Source organism: Sciurus carolinensis, chromosome 5 (genome assembly GCF_902686445.1).
Source record: "Sciurus carolinensis chromosome 5, mSciCar1.2, whole genome shotgun sequence".
NCBI classification, from domain to species: Eukaryota; Metazoa; Chordata; class Mammalia; order Rodentia; family Sciuridae; genus Sciurus; species Sciurus carolinensis.
In genome coordinates, this window is record NC_062217.1 from 45,834,962 (window position 1) to 45,849,576 (window position 14,615).

Genomic DNA, 14,615 nt, shown 5'->3' on the forward strand with positions numbered 1-14,615 from the left:
GCTCCAAAAAGCCACCTCTATCTGGACCTGCCACCCGGGCTGAGCTTTACCCAGTGGGCAGACTCACCTGTGGCTCTATTTCAGTCCGAGTCTCTCAATGCCTCCCCCTCTTAGCTCCTGGGTTCTGGAGCGACCGGGGGTGCAGTCTCCCTCTAGGCCGCCACCTTGGATCGCCCCGTGAAGAGAGTCCGCAGCCGGAGTGGGCAGAGCCGCCTGAAGAGGTCTCTGGCTGCCCTGCCCTGATCCCTGAGGCTGCTTGCAGATCGAGGCTCTCCGCTGGTTCTTTCCCGGAGTACACTGCGCTGCAGCGGCTCCGGGACTCGGAGCCTGCTCTGGTCAGAAAGGCTCTCACTAGCGGGCCAGTTCCGTTCCGAGAACCTGGAGAAGCTGGCTGTGTGGGCGGGGCCCACCGCCAGAGTGCGCAGGGCTGCCTGTGGATGACTCTAGCTGCCCTGCCCAGTTCCGATAAGCCACCTCTATCTGGGCCTGCCACCCGGACTGAGCTTTACCCAGTGGGCAGACTCACCCGTGGCTCTATTTCAGTCCGAGTCTCTCAATGCCTCCCCCTCTTAACTCCTGGGTTCTGGAGCGACCGGGGGTGCAGTCTCCCTCTAGGCCGCCATCTTGGATCGCCCCGTGAAGAGAGCCTGCAGCCGGAGTGGGCAGAGCCGCCTGAAGAGGTCTCCGGCTGCCCTGCCCTGATCCCTGAGGCTGCTTGCAGATCGAGGCTCTCCACTGGTTCTTTGCCGGAATACACTGCGCAGCAAGGGCTCCGGGACTCGGAGCCTGCTCTGGTCAGAAAGGCTCTCACTAGCGGGCCAGTTCCGTTCCGAGAACCTGGAGAAGCTGGCTGTAAGAATAGCCTTTATTAAAAAAAATGTGTCCTTTAGTTGCACTGCCCCAGATCATTCAGTGGCTCCCTGTATCTTCAAGGAAAAATTCAAAATGCCTTAGCTTAAGCATCTCCTTTCTACTCTCTGCCCCTCCTCTCTCTTGTCCCTCTCTCTTGTCCCCCTCTTTTTCCCCTCCTTCACTCTCCACCTGCTTCTTGACATTCTCTCTCTCTCTCTCTCTCTCTCTCTCTCTCTCTTTCTCTCTCTCTCTCTCTCTGCCTCTCTCCAGTCCTCTAGGGCCTGGAGGACTGGGCTCCAGTCTAGATCTTTGGTACTCCAAGTGTAGTCCATGGACCAGTCACAAGGACATCACCAGGGAGCTTGTGGAAATGCAGACAAATCATAGACCCCACTACAGACCTCGAGTCAGAACCCGCATTTTTAACACCATCCATGGGTAATTTGTGTGCACATTAATGTTTGAGGGACTGTCCTAGACTCATGTCCTCACACTGCCCTGCACACTCTATGCAGTTTGATTATTTTAATTCTTGTGTCACGTTTTCATTCTTTCAAAATTGCAAATGACATTCAAATATCCAAGTCCCTTTTTGCACCCCTTTGACTCTGCTTCTCCTCCAATACTTCAGACTCCTTGTGTTTCCTATTGCTGTGTGACACATTATCGCAAACTTAGTGATTTAATTCAACATGAATTTATTCACTTTAATTTCTGGGGACCAGAAGTTTGGAATGAGTCTTAGGGTGCTAAAATCAAGGGGTCAGCAGAGTACCTGCTGGGGGCTCCTTCTGGGGAATCCGGGGGCATATGTTCTTGGCCCCTTGTCCCCTGGCTGCAATGTTCTGATCTCTACTTCTGCTTCTGCTTCATGTCATCTTCTCTCCACTCTTGGACCTTCTCGTCTTCCTTTTATAAGGACCACAGTGATTACACTGGGTTCATCTGGACAATCCAGGCCCATCGCCCCATCTTGAGATCTTTAATATCCCCCCAAATCCTTTTTGCAGTATAAAGTAACATTACAAGGTTCCAGGGGTTAGGATGGGAACATCTTTGGGGGAGAGGACATTATTTATCCCACCTCACTCTCCTAGCTATTTCTTTTGTCTTTTGGTGCTTAGTATCTATGAACATGTATGTTGCTATCTCTGATCAATTTTAAACCTTATTAACTCATTTCTTCTTCTCATTCTTCCACTATAATTTTTCAGTATATCAGAATTTCCCTTTTCTCACTACCTGGCCAGTTAGTATATCCTGATTACATTTTCTTTCTTTTTTTAACTTTTCAAATGTTTTGCTTTATTTTTGCATTTACTTAGTTTCCTTTGAATATTTGACTGACTTTAGCTTTTGTGACTATTCTACAAAATGTCTCTTGATGCAAATTTCTATACAATTTTTCATTTTGTGCCAGTCAGACAGCTTGTCAGTTGAGCCCTCCCCTCCCCCTTGGGTTCCTCTTACCACTCCCTCTAACTGCACTGCTTTTTCTATAATCCTGCTACACAGATGTTGTTCTGGGACTTTCTTTTAACATAATGGTTCTCAGCCTCCTCTGCACAGTGGACTAACCTGGGGAGCTTTAAAAATTGCTGCTGCCTGGGTCTCACCCCTAGAGATCCTGCCATATTGTGGTCTGGGTTTCAGGATTTTGAAAAGCTCCCCAGGTGATTCTAAAGTGCAGCCAAGGTTGAGAATCACTGCCTTGAAGCCATCTTGGGAATTTCTTTTATTGCTTTCTTATCTTGAGTCCTCCAATTTCTGGACCTCATTTCTTTTATTTTCCTGCTTTATTTCTTTGTTTTGGTTGAGCATATTATTTAGTATGGTCCCAAGAGAAGATGTATGGAAGGCAAACGTGTTCGGGTCCTTCCGTATCTGAAACTATCTTTATCAGCCCTCATATTTTACTAGAAATTTAACTGGTAATTATTTCAAATTGGAAATAATTTTTCCTCAGAATTTTGAAGACATTGCTCTTCTAATTTTTGAGAAGAAAAGATTGGTTCCTGAGAACCATTTGGTGCCTGAGAAATCCAAGGTCAACTGAATTTTAGTTCTTATATGAGGGTTTCTCCCTCCTTCCCCTTGGAATATCTCTTTTTCCTTTTCTGATAGTCTGTAATGATGTAGTTTAGTCTGAGGGTCTTTTAAAATTTATTTTCAATCTAGAAATTCATCAGTAGTTCTAGATGATTTGTGTTATTTCTTTGATTTATTTACCTTCATTTTCTCTTTGTGGAATTCCTACTATTCAAATCCGAGGCCACCTGGATTTTATAGTATCTCTTTGTCTTCTTTGTCTTCTCAGATTTTCACCTGTGAATACAGATGCCTCTTGGGTTTTGAAGATAGAGTTTATGTTTGCTTTCTCCTCTGTTTTGAGTAGTTTTTGAAAGAAGAAAAGAATAGAACCATCCTTTCATCTTGAGAATGTAACATTTTTCATGGGCTGCCTTGTGCTCCCCCACCTCAATTTATATGTTGATACCTAACCCCCAGCATCTCAGAATGTGACCTTATTTGGAGATAGGGTCTTATTTTTAATTTTTAAAAAAAAAATTAAAAATTTGTTTTAATTGGTTACACATGACAGTAGAATGCATTTTGACACATTGCACACAAATGGAGCATAACTTCTCATTCCTGTGACTGTACATGGTGCTGAGTCACATAGTAGTGTAATCATACATGTACATAGGGCAATGATGTTTGTCTCATTCTACTGTCCTTTCCATCCCCACAGCACCACCCTTTCCCTCACTCCCCTCTGCATAATCCAAAGTTCTTTCATTCTTCTCTGCCCCCACCCCAGTTTGGATCAGCATCCACTTACCAGAGAAAACATTCAGCTTTTGGCTTTTTGGGATATTTTCTAGTTCCATCCATTTACTTGCATATGCCATAATTTCATTCTTCTTTAAGGCTGAGTAATATTCCATTCTGTATATGTACCACATTTTCTTTATTCATTCATATGTTGAAGTGCATCTAGGTTGGTTCCATAGTTTAGCTATTGTGAATTGAGCTGCTATAAACGTTGATGTGGCTGTGTCACTGTAGTTATGCTGATTTTAAGTTCTTTGGGTATAAACCAAGTGGAATAATGGGGTCAAATGGTAGTTCCTTTCCAAGTTTTCTGAAGAATGAAGATAGGGTCTTTTTAGAGGTAATTAAATTAAAATGAAGTCATTAGGGTGGATTCTAATGAGGATGAAAGGGATTCTTATAAAATGATCCAGTTGTACATAGAGACATGCATAAAAGGAACATAATGTGGAGAGACAGTGTAAAGATGGTCATCTTGTAGCCAAGGAGAAAGGCCCGGATCAGATAGATCCTCCCCTCACAGTCGGCAGAAGCAACCAACCCTGAAGATACCTTGATTTTGGATTTTTATCCTTCAGAGTCATGAGATAGTAAATTTTTGATCTTTAAGTCACAGTCTGTGGTACTTTGTTCTGGAAGCCCTAGCAATGGGCTAATTACAATGCTAATTTCCATTTGTTGTTTTGATGTATTTTCCCTTTTTAGTCTGATTCCTATTTATTTTTTGAATCACTGCTTAGCATCACCTACACTTAGAGAAGACGTCCTTGATCTAGTTTAATTAAATGTCCTCATTTTTTGGCTCCCTGTATTGTGACAGTTTCGTATTACAGTACTGACATCATCGCTCTCTTTGTCTGACTTCTGTGTGAAGCTCTAAGTAACTGAGGCCCAGGATCGTGTCTTGATACAGTGCTTGCAGATGAGGCACTTAAATATTGTTTATTGAGTAAATATATCATCAGCATAGCTTTGGGGGAAGATGAGCAAAAGTGTGCTTTGTTGAGTGACAAAAGTTGAGCATAAATATTATATTAAATCAATATTTAATGCTAGAAAAATTATGTGGATACAGTGACTTAGACATTCCTGGTATTAAGAACTAAGAAAAATAGAGATCAAAAGTTTTTTTCCCCCTTCTTATTATTTTTGAACAGAAACTTCCTGTCCTGCCTACAGATTACAGCTGGGTAAGCATGCATTAGAACTGCAAGTGACTTTACACGCTCCACAGCTGAAGGCACCATGTGACCTCCCAGTTTCTGTGGCCTTTTAAATGGCACCTTTTATGTCTAATAACCATTATATGTCTCAATCAAAAACTAGGACCCGTATTATGATAAAAGAACAAAGCAGTAAGTTTAAAAGGAAGGTATTCAAATAGAATTTCAATTCCTTGCCTAAGTCATAATATTTACTTTAATGATACATTGTACTCTGCCTTTGAGTTTCTTAAATAGAAACTGTCTTCCTCCCTTTCTTTCCTTTCCTCCCTGCTCCCTGAGTCTTATGTGAAATACTTTCCATGAAGTATTTAATGGAACTTTAATATATTAAAAAAAAAAGAGAGAGAGATCATCAGAGAGCCACTCCCTACCTTCTGGGGCTTTTCACAGTCCCCTTGTGTTTGGCTATAGAAAAAAGAAAATCATAGTGTGTAGGTTTACCTGTCTGATGTAGCAGATTTGGGAGATATGAGGGATTTCTCAACAGACGGAGCTCCGCTATTCTCATTGGTATTGCTGTAGATGGTACAATTCCAAAAGCTTCTCTCCCTTTCTGGAAAGTGGTTCTTACTCTTTGATGATATATGGGTTTTTATAGTGACAGGAAAGGGGGAATGAACTAAGAAGTACTTGAGAAAAATTATAGTAAGGGAAAAGGGGGAAACAGCCTACATGAACTTTATGGATTATTAGTCCAGAGAACGAGGCCTGAAATATGTAGCCTGATGCTGAGATGCAGCTGGGAGTTTTATGAGATCAGTGGAATTTCCTAAGCATTGGGTTTTAGGCTGGCCCCTCTGCCTTTCAGGAGCTGGGCCTACAAGTCAATGTGAGGGAGAAGCACATGACAGATGAACAGAATACAGATGCTCTTGATGGGGTTACATTCCAATAAACCCATCCTAAGTTGAAAATATCACAAGATTGAAAATGCATTTAATACTCCTGCTCCACTGAACAGCCTAGCTTAGCATCACAGACTACAGAGTGCCTGTGGTTTATCCTCGTGATCATGTGGCTGATGGGAGCTGCAGCTCACTGCCCCTGCTAAGCATGTAGAGATAGTATTTTACTGCATATTGCTAGCCTAGGAAAAGATCAAACTTTGAAATACAGTTTCTACTGAATGTGTACTGCTTTTGCACCACATCACGGACTTGAAAAATCACAAGTTGAACCATCATAAGTCGGGGACCCTGTGTAATTGGAATCTCATACATTTCAGAATATGGGGTCACTAGGTCAGTGTGTGGAACCCTGATGTGATGGGTCGGAAAGACTGAAGGATATCCTATGTCAGGTCCTGGCTCCCTGAAGGCTCTGTGCTCCAGAACAGGCTTTGCTTTCCCTCTCAGAACTAGCAATAGGGTTCAGGTACAGATTAGGGTTGCAAAAATTTAGGGGAAAAATGCATTTTTGGAATTATATGGTGTCAATCGCCAGTTGACACCTTTAATGGGATATCATTAACAAGCAGTGGACATGTCAGTGCTTCTAATGACAGTACCACTACTGCCTGTGTCTGCTAGGGACCTGTCAGCTAGTTGGGATATTTTTGAAAATATCTTCAACTTTATACCAGAAGGAATAAATTATGTTGGTTATCTCCGAGGCGAAAATTTTAAAGCTTAATTAAACAAACATTTAAATCATCCTTTAAAATGTGCTGGATGATTGTGCTTATACTAGCCTTCTTTTTATATACCCCAAGGGATGTCTTCAGATGCATACATAAATCACTCAATAAGCCAGTGTGTGTGGAGAGCTTAGTGTATGCTCAGTGCAGAGGTTGAGTTATTAGCACCAGTCCATCATGAGCAGATTGGTGTACTGTGATGATACTTTTCCTGTGGACTTCTCCCCACTGTATCCTTCCAGGCTGGTAACCGAGCTTATAAAGATTCTCTAAGGGAGAAAGAAAACCAAAGATTGCAAAAGATGAAGATGAAGGATGAACAGCAGCAGAAGGTATTTCCAAGACCCTATTAGTTATTGCTAATTGTTTGCTTGAAGTATTGGGTATTTTTTAAGGGCTTCTGAGCAGAAATATTTAGATACATGAAAATCTTGAAAAAAAAATAAAATAACACAAGCATTGCTAAGAGGTGAGTTCTAGGCACATTTTAAGAGTATAGGGGTGGATCCTTCTGGTCAACATCGTCAATATGCCTCTGTTGCAGGCTATGGTGTGCTACACAGCTGGTGACGGCAGTTCATGGAAAAGATGATGGAGCACGTGTGAACTTCAGATCTCTAAACCAAAACACAACCAACATCACTGATGTTTTTAAACCAAGATATATGAAATTATAGATGGTGGCTGGAGAGTACTATGACATATGACAAAGTGGGCATACAAAGTTGTGAAACTGTTTTCAGTGTTCACCTAGAACTAGTTAGGCACATATAATAACAACACATAAAGATATTCTATACATGTATAGAAATATGTGAGGCATTCCAAATGTTTCGAGCAATAAAAATTAAGTGAAATAAGTGCAGAGACCCCCCCATGTGCTGAAGGGCCCATGCACATCATCACATGAAATTTCTCGTATGAAAACTGAAAATATTCCATGTTGTGACTTGATGGTTGCTCTCACCTTTGATGAGTAGGTTCAAAGAGGGTCAGAAGCTTCTCAGCATGAGATGAGAATGCTGAGGAAGACCAGAGATCAGCTGAATATCTTATTCTCATTGCCTAGTGTTTTCTCTTGCCATATTGTTGGTTGATAAATCCTCTTCTAGAACATCTATCAAACCTGTTTTCTTTTTTTTAATTCTACAACTAGAATTCTAACTCCCATTTTGATTTCCTTGGTTCAATTTATTTTTTTTCCCTGTCTTTGCTTCACAAGGATATTTATTATAGCCATTGTGTGTAAAAATCACATTGTGAAGTAATTTGATCCTTTTAAGTCCCACAGTCCTCTCAACAGTGGTCAACCCCTTCCTCACTCATGTTCACCCAGCAGGCAGTATAAATGACTTCAGTGGCCATATTGTGCCCAGTAGGTGGTCATTAAAACATTGAGCGGAATAAGGTTGAGTTGAAAATTTGGTGATTAAGCTACTATGTAAGCAATAAAGAACCATGAAAAATTTTTACTTCTTAGCATTGTTTAAAAATAACTATCTTCTGTTTCGACAAACTCTTCATCTTGAAACCCACAGTTAAACAAACAGCATTACAGCAAGATTCTAGTAATTGTTATGTAGAGGCTAACTCTGGTATCTATTCATACTGTATTTTCAATAATGTCTGTCAAATGATGTGAAATTATTTGTCTCTTTATGTGAGCTTCCAACTTAATATCAAGTTCTAAGGTACTTAGCTTACTAAGGAGAATTTGGTCAAGTAGTAGACATGATTTCCCCGAAAATAACTTCTTGTGGGTTTTAAACAATGTTTTATAAAGTTTGGTTATGTATTTGGGAGATGAAAACTATTATAAGTAGAACATTTCACAAGGTGAATACTAAACATATTAGAAAATCGGATTTCATTTTCAGATTGAGCTGTTAAACCCTGAAAATTTAGCTTTTTATTTCTTAATCTTGTGTTTGGTCTAAGTTTAGATAAATCTTGGGACATATGTATTTTCTGGTTATTGATTGAACATATTTTTATTATCCTTTTACCTCGGTTGTTTTCCTTTCTTAGAATGGCAGTGGAATGAATAACTTTAGTACATAGATATTTTCATCTTTAGATTTCATAACAGTAGAATATATAAGGATATTTACCCATCTGTTCTACTTTATTTTTGCTTCTCCTCCCTCCTTGCTGTTCTACTTTATTTTTGCTTCTCCTCCCAATCTGTCATTGGGAAATGTCCACTAAAGACACTCCCCAATTGGTAGAATCGTTCCTTCCTTATCCCTTCAGTGATTTACCCTAAGAAACCAATAGTACTGTGTTTATGGTAAGAAGTTACAGAAAACAATATGTTTATGTCATCACAACTATTTCTGTGTTTGTTCATTCCTTTCATTGAACAAACATGCATTGAATGCATGCTGTGGAGTAATTTATAGGTAAATAATTTTAGTTAAATTAAAGTCACAATACATTTATTTAGCTCCAGGCATCTCTGACTTTCATGTATCTTCTATTATTTTGGCCTCTGAGGACAATAGGTTTATCCTGAAGGCTAACCTCTTAGTATTTTGATTCAGTTTCCTCTTCTAGATACTTATTTAGAATTTTCTTCTTTCCTATCCCTTCTATATATTCTTCCTCATTGACTGCTTCTTTCTTGTCAGTGAGTATGCTCACGCCTACCATTCTAAAATAAACCAACCAACTCACTCCTTCCTTGATTTTGCTATCCTCAGAGAAACCCTTTTTCCTGTTTTTACCACGTTCAAAGAAAGATGAAGAAAATCTTACTGTAACCACTTCTTTATTATGCATTTCATCCTTAATCCCTTATGATCTGGCTCATATTCATAAATGCTTTTACTGAAATTGTTCTCTAAAGGTAAAATAGCTTTTGAATATGCAATTTAGTAGTTTTTTTTTGCAATACCTATCTCTCTCTAACTCTTCTGATACCCTTTAAAGTTTCCTTTTTCTGACTTTACAAAAACTCCTGGTTGATCTCTCTCTGAGTAATCTATCCCCAAAGTATTAGTTCATTCATTTATTCTATCAAACACATGTGTACTGAGTTCCTATTATGTGCTGAACTTTGCACAAGATGCTGGGGTTAAAATTAAAAACAGGAAAAGCAGCAGGGAGTAGGCAGTGGGAAATGTTGATTACTGGGTACTAAGTTATAGTTAGCTAGGAGTAAGACCTTCTGTACAGTAGGTTGACTATACACATTTCAGTAGTATACTTTGAATTTCAGAAACATAGAGGAAAGGACTTTGACTGTTTTAACATAAAAAAATGATAAGTGAGGAGATAAATGTGTTTAGCTTGCTTTTAAACATAATACAATATATACATTTATTTAAAATATCACATGATGCCTTGTTAATATGTGCAATTTTTATGTTCTTTTATGTCAGTTAAAACTGATTGAATAAAAGAAATAGAAACCTTCTCCCCTTAATAAAGATCGCCAATAAAATAAAATAATAATTTTAAAACAACAACATAGACAAGGTCCTGGCCCTCCTGAAATTTATATTTTAATGGAGGAGGTAGACAATTAAAATGAGGTAAAGAAAGAAAACATTGTACATTTTGTTTTATAGTGATTCACCACTTTATAGTAATTCATGTTGTAAAGAAATGAATTATGGGTTGTGATAACTTCAGGGAGCTGTATCAAATATTGTGAATTGCCTCCTTCTCTCCTACAACCCTGATTTTTCTTCAGGCAACCATCCTACTTTGCATAGTCTGTGTGTCAGAGAAAGGGGACACCACCCAGCCCTGGGGATTCAGTCCCAAATGGTTCATGGGAGTTCCACTCCCCTAGACTGTGATCGGTTCTCCTATGAACGTGAGCTGTAGTTCCAGCCATTGAGACTAAGGCAAAAGTCTTTCAGAATAAATCTTTATGGATGTGAAATAGTCTGTTCTTTCCATTTAACGATTTTTCAACTTGTTTCCTTTTTTTGGAGGGAGGGTCTGTTTTCTCATTCTGATATTTACTGTACCTGTCTTTGTCCTGGATAGCATTTATGTGGCATTTTCTTTTCTCATTACTTAATTTTAACCTGCGCCACCTGGTTTAAAACACATTTCTAGTGATCAAAATGGCTGGGTTTCCTTTTACTCAGTTTTATAGTGTCTTGATAGGTAGATTTGATGTGTTTATTATGGTTGCTAGTGTATTTTCATGTTTCTATTCTTATCCTATAATTTACTTTTCTTTCTTTTTTGGGGGGAGTACTGGGAATTGAACTCAGGAGTACTCAACCACTGAGCCACATCCCCAGCCCTATTTTGTATTTTACTGAAAGACAGAGTCTCACTGAGTTGCTTAGCACCTCACCATTGCTGAGGCTGGCTTTGAACTTGTGATCTTCTTGCCTCGGCCTCCCAAGCAGCTGGAATTACAGGCATGTGCCACAGTGCCGGGCCATTTACTTTTCATTAACAATGTTTTATTTTTCTGACTCTGTGATTGCATTTTCTCTGGTTCTATTTATTTATTGCCTCTCTTTCTTTTTTTCTCCCTCCCTTCTTCTGTTACAAGAAATTTTACGGTGTTTGTTTTTGTTTTTAATCTTGCATAGCCTTTGGTTGTCTCTTTTAATCTGAACATATGTATATCTTTTCAGTTTTCCTTTTTATGTTTATTTCCCTATACTGCTCTGCTCACCGTTCTTGGGACAACTATCAAATGGATTTCAGACATTTCAGATCTCTTCTCCATATCTCTTCATTGTTTCTTATATTTCCTCTCTCCCTTTTTTCTTTTCATTCTGGTAGAAGTCTTTAGCTAGATCATCCTACTCAGTAGATTATTTCAAAACTTTCTCCTGTGCTTATTTGGCACCTGTATTGAATTTGTTTACTTACCAAGATAGCTCGTTTACTTTTTCATAGCTTTCTGCTTTAGGATTACAATATTCTTTCTCATCTCTCCATTGATGGTAACTATACAAACATTAAAGTTTTACATTTAATGTGTTAAATGTATATTTTTGTCTTTCCATTTAAATTTTTATTGCCCATGAATTTATGCCTCAGATGTTTGGTGATTCTTATCTTCTCATGTTTGTTTGGACTTGCTGCCAAGTGAGGTATACTGGAGCTTGTCTTCTGGGTGTGGTAGCCTCTTATTCTCCTGTGACCAGTGGGTTCCAGGGACCTTATCCTGTTCCTCTGAGATAATCCCTCATTGCCCATTCCCTCTTTACCCAGAGAGCTGTGTCTGTGCTGCCTGCTATGCAGCAGAAGAGTGGGAGGAGACAGAGCCCACCACCAGGCTACTCTAAATACAGATCTCCAGCTGGTCAGCCCAGAGGCCACCCCGGCATTCCCTCTGGGAGCTCCTTCAGAAGCACTGCCAACTCCGCTCCAGTTGATCCTACACGTATGCTTTCCCAGGTAACTTATTCTGACTTCCCTTTGCCTTTCAAGAATTTCTTTCAATCTCTGATAGGCTGATTATACTTAATGATTTTTGCAGAAAATATTTAGGTGACAAAATATTTTTGTGGAACCCATAAAAAATTCTAGTGAGAGCATTTTATGGAGAATGCATCAAGGCTGTGCTTAGAGAAAGAAAACTAAAACTTTAATCCATTCACTACTAAAAATGGAAAGAAATGAATTAAGCATCCAATCCAAGAATTTAGAGCAAGAACATTAACTGATACTGAAGGAAGTAATTATGATAAGAACAGAAATTAATAATAAAACTCGAAGAAATAACTTCTAAAAATCCAGTCACTTACTCTTTGATAAAGTCAACAAAATAAATCTATAGCAAGTCTAATCAAGAAGAGATTAGCATATGCACAACATTAGAAGTGAGGAATTGGGACCATAGATTTGGAAAATTGCTACAGGTAATACTGTGCTAATAAATTGAAAATCTGGATTATGTGAATGATTTTCCAAGAAAATATAACTCTAAATGACTCAAAGAATTAAAATATGTAGAGGCTAATGAAAAGCCATGTGATTTGGGAAGTTTTCTGAGAATTACTTTCCCCAATGGACTGAACTTGGATAATTTTAGAAGTATGTTCTTTCAAATGTTTGAAGAATAGATTTTTTGTGTATTTGCTTTGTAAATGTTTCAGAGTAAGAAAAAGGATGAAACACTTTAGTATTTTATTTAACTATCATTCCCATGATGTTACACTGTGATAAATGAAGCACTTGTGCATGCGTGTGTCCCCTCCACACCTTGTCGATACCATCTCATAAGGAGAGAGATTAACATCTGAACTAAAATTCAACTACTATAATTTTTCTCTGAAATAGTAATTTACCAAGGCAAAGTAGAGTTTATTCTAGGAATACAAAGATAACTATCTATAACTTGTTTTATCTTATCCCTGCAATAGGAAAAAAAACATCGAGAGAAAAAACATTTGGCCATCTCTTTAGTAACGTAAAAATACATTGATAAATTTTAACTACTGTCAATGAAAAAAAAAATCCCATTCCAGTGAATTAGAAAAAAAAAGGATGCTCTTGACATCCATATTCTTCCAAAGCATAACCAACATTATCTTCAGTGGTGAGATTCTAGAACAGTGAAAAACATAAGGATGCTTACAATCCTTCCATGAATCTGTATCCTGGAAGTTCTAGCCTAGTGCTTCTCAAATGTATTTGATGGGAAACTCTTTATGCAAAGTTATTTAGTGGAAGACTATTAATATTGCCTGGAAAAAAGTTTGGAAATTATTTTAGTCAGCTTGATAAATAATGAAAATTAAAAATTAGTTTTTCAGTTGGAATTAAGATTATATTTAAGAATGAGAGCAATTTGCCTGTACCACCAGGAGAATCAACTGAAATGTGGTAGAAGAAAATGAGTTCAATAAGAGAGAGTTGATTATAAAATACACACACACACACACACACATACATGCACTCATGAATCAGCTTTCTCAATCTCGAATACTAGCAAAATTAATTAGAAAATATAATGGGATAAAAAAGATTCCATCAAAGACCAACTATGTAAAAAAATTGCTCAATAGCTAAAAAACAAAAGCTTTCCTATAATGCATAAAAATCAATTTGAATAAAGCAGAGATGGCTAATGCTCCTGAGTGGTAAAACTCAATATTGTAATGCCTCTAGTTCTGTGCAAATTAAGTGTGAATTTAATGCACTTCCAATAAAATCTTCAGTGGACCTTGAGTTAGTTTGAAAAACTATTTTTAAATTTCATCCTGGAGAATAATTATGAAATTGAAAAAGAAACTCTAAAAAAATATGATCATTTGTGTGTTTGCTGGGGCAAGGACTTATACTAGTAGCTATCAATGTAGAATATTACAAACTCAATAACTCAAGTGACAAGGTAAACTGAAAGACTTTTTGGCAATATCAAATTCTTAAGTTTCCTAAAAGTTAAAATATTATTTCTAAAAGGTATACATTTGTTCTTAGGAAATAAGCAAAGATGTATATAAGATGTATGTATGAATTTGTTCATTTAAAAATGTGATTAATGGAAAATTTGAAGCAATTTATTCAATGATAGAGGATTTGAAATTTTTAGAGTTGAGAAATCTGTGCAGCAGTTACTACTGTATTTTAATGACATGGAAATACACTCACATACATGGAAAATAGATTATAAAATAGAGTGCCGACAAATGTTAGAACCTACCTGCTCTTCTTATTGCACTTTGTGCGAATTACTTCATTTCTCTAAGCCTCATCTGTTAGAGCTGATAGTGCTGTTATTTGCCTCATGACATTGTTTCTAGGATCAAATGAAAGAAAGCATGTAAGGTTTATCCTAACGCCTGGCACATGGTAAGCCTGAAAATGTGACCCAAGGTGATAAGAAGTTATAATCTTTGTGTGTAAATCAAGAAGGAAATATACTGACATGTTAAAGTAGCTTATCACTGTGTGGGGAATTTTATGAGTGTTTTGTTTTTCTTTTTTCTTTTTCTTTTTGGTACGGGGGATTGAACCCAGGGTTGCTTAACCACTGAGTCACATACTCAGCCCTTTTTTGTGTTTTATTTATAGACAGGATCTCATTGAGTTGCTTAGGGCCTCACTAAGTTGCTGAGATTGACTTTGAACCCACGATC

General features: G+C 38.1%; 1 protein-coding gene across 3 annotated transcripts in view; it reads left to right on the forward strand.

Annotated features, from left to right (window-relative positions):
• The window catches only part of Epsti1 (epithelial stromal interaction 1), a 99,372-nt gene that overhangs the window by 65,308 nt on the left and 19,449 nt on the right, over nucleotides 1-14,615 (forward strand). Inside the window, exons 8-10 of one of the 3 annotated variants that reach the window (XM_047553467.1) lie at nucleotides 4,845-4,877; nucleotides 6,792-6,881; nucleotides 11,743-11,928. In XM_047553467.1, coding sequence (XP_047409423.1) covers nucleotides 4,845-4,877; nucleotides 6,792-6,881; nucleotides 11,743-11,928 — 309 coding nt within the window. The remainder of the gene's footprint in view (nucleotides 1-4,844; nucleotides 4,878-6,791; nucleotides 6,882-11,742; nucleotides 11,929-14,615) is intronic. The other 2 variants (XM_047553468.1, XM_047553469.1) reach the window with 2 other exon arrangements.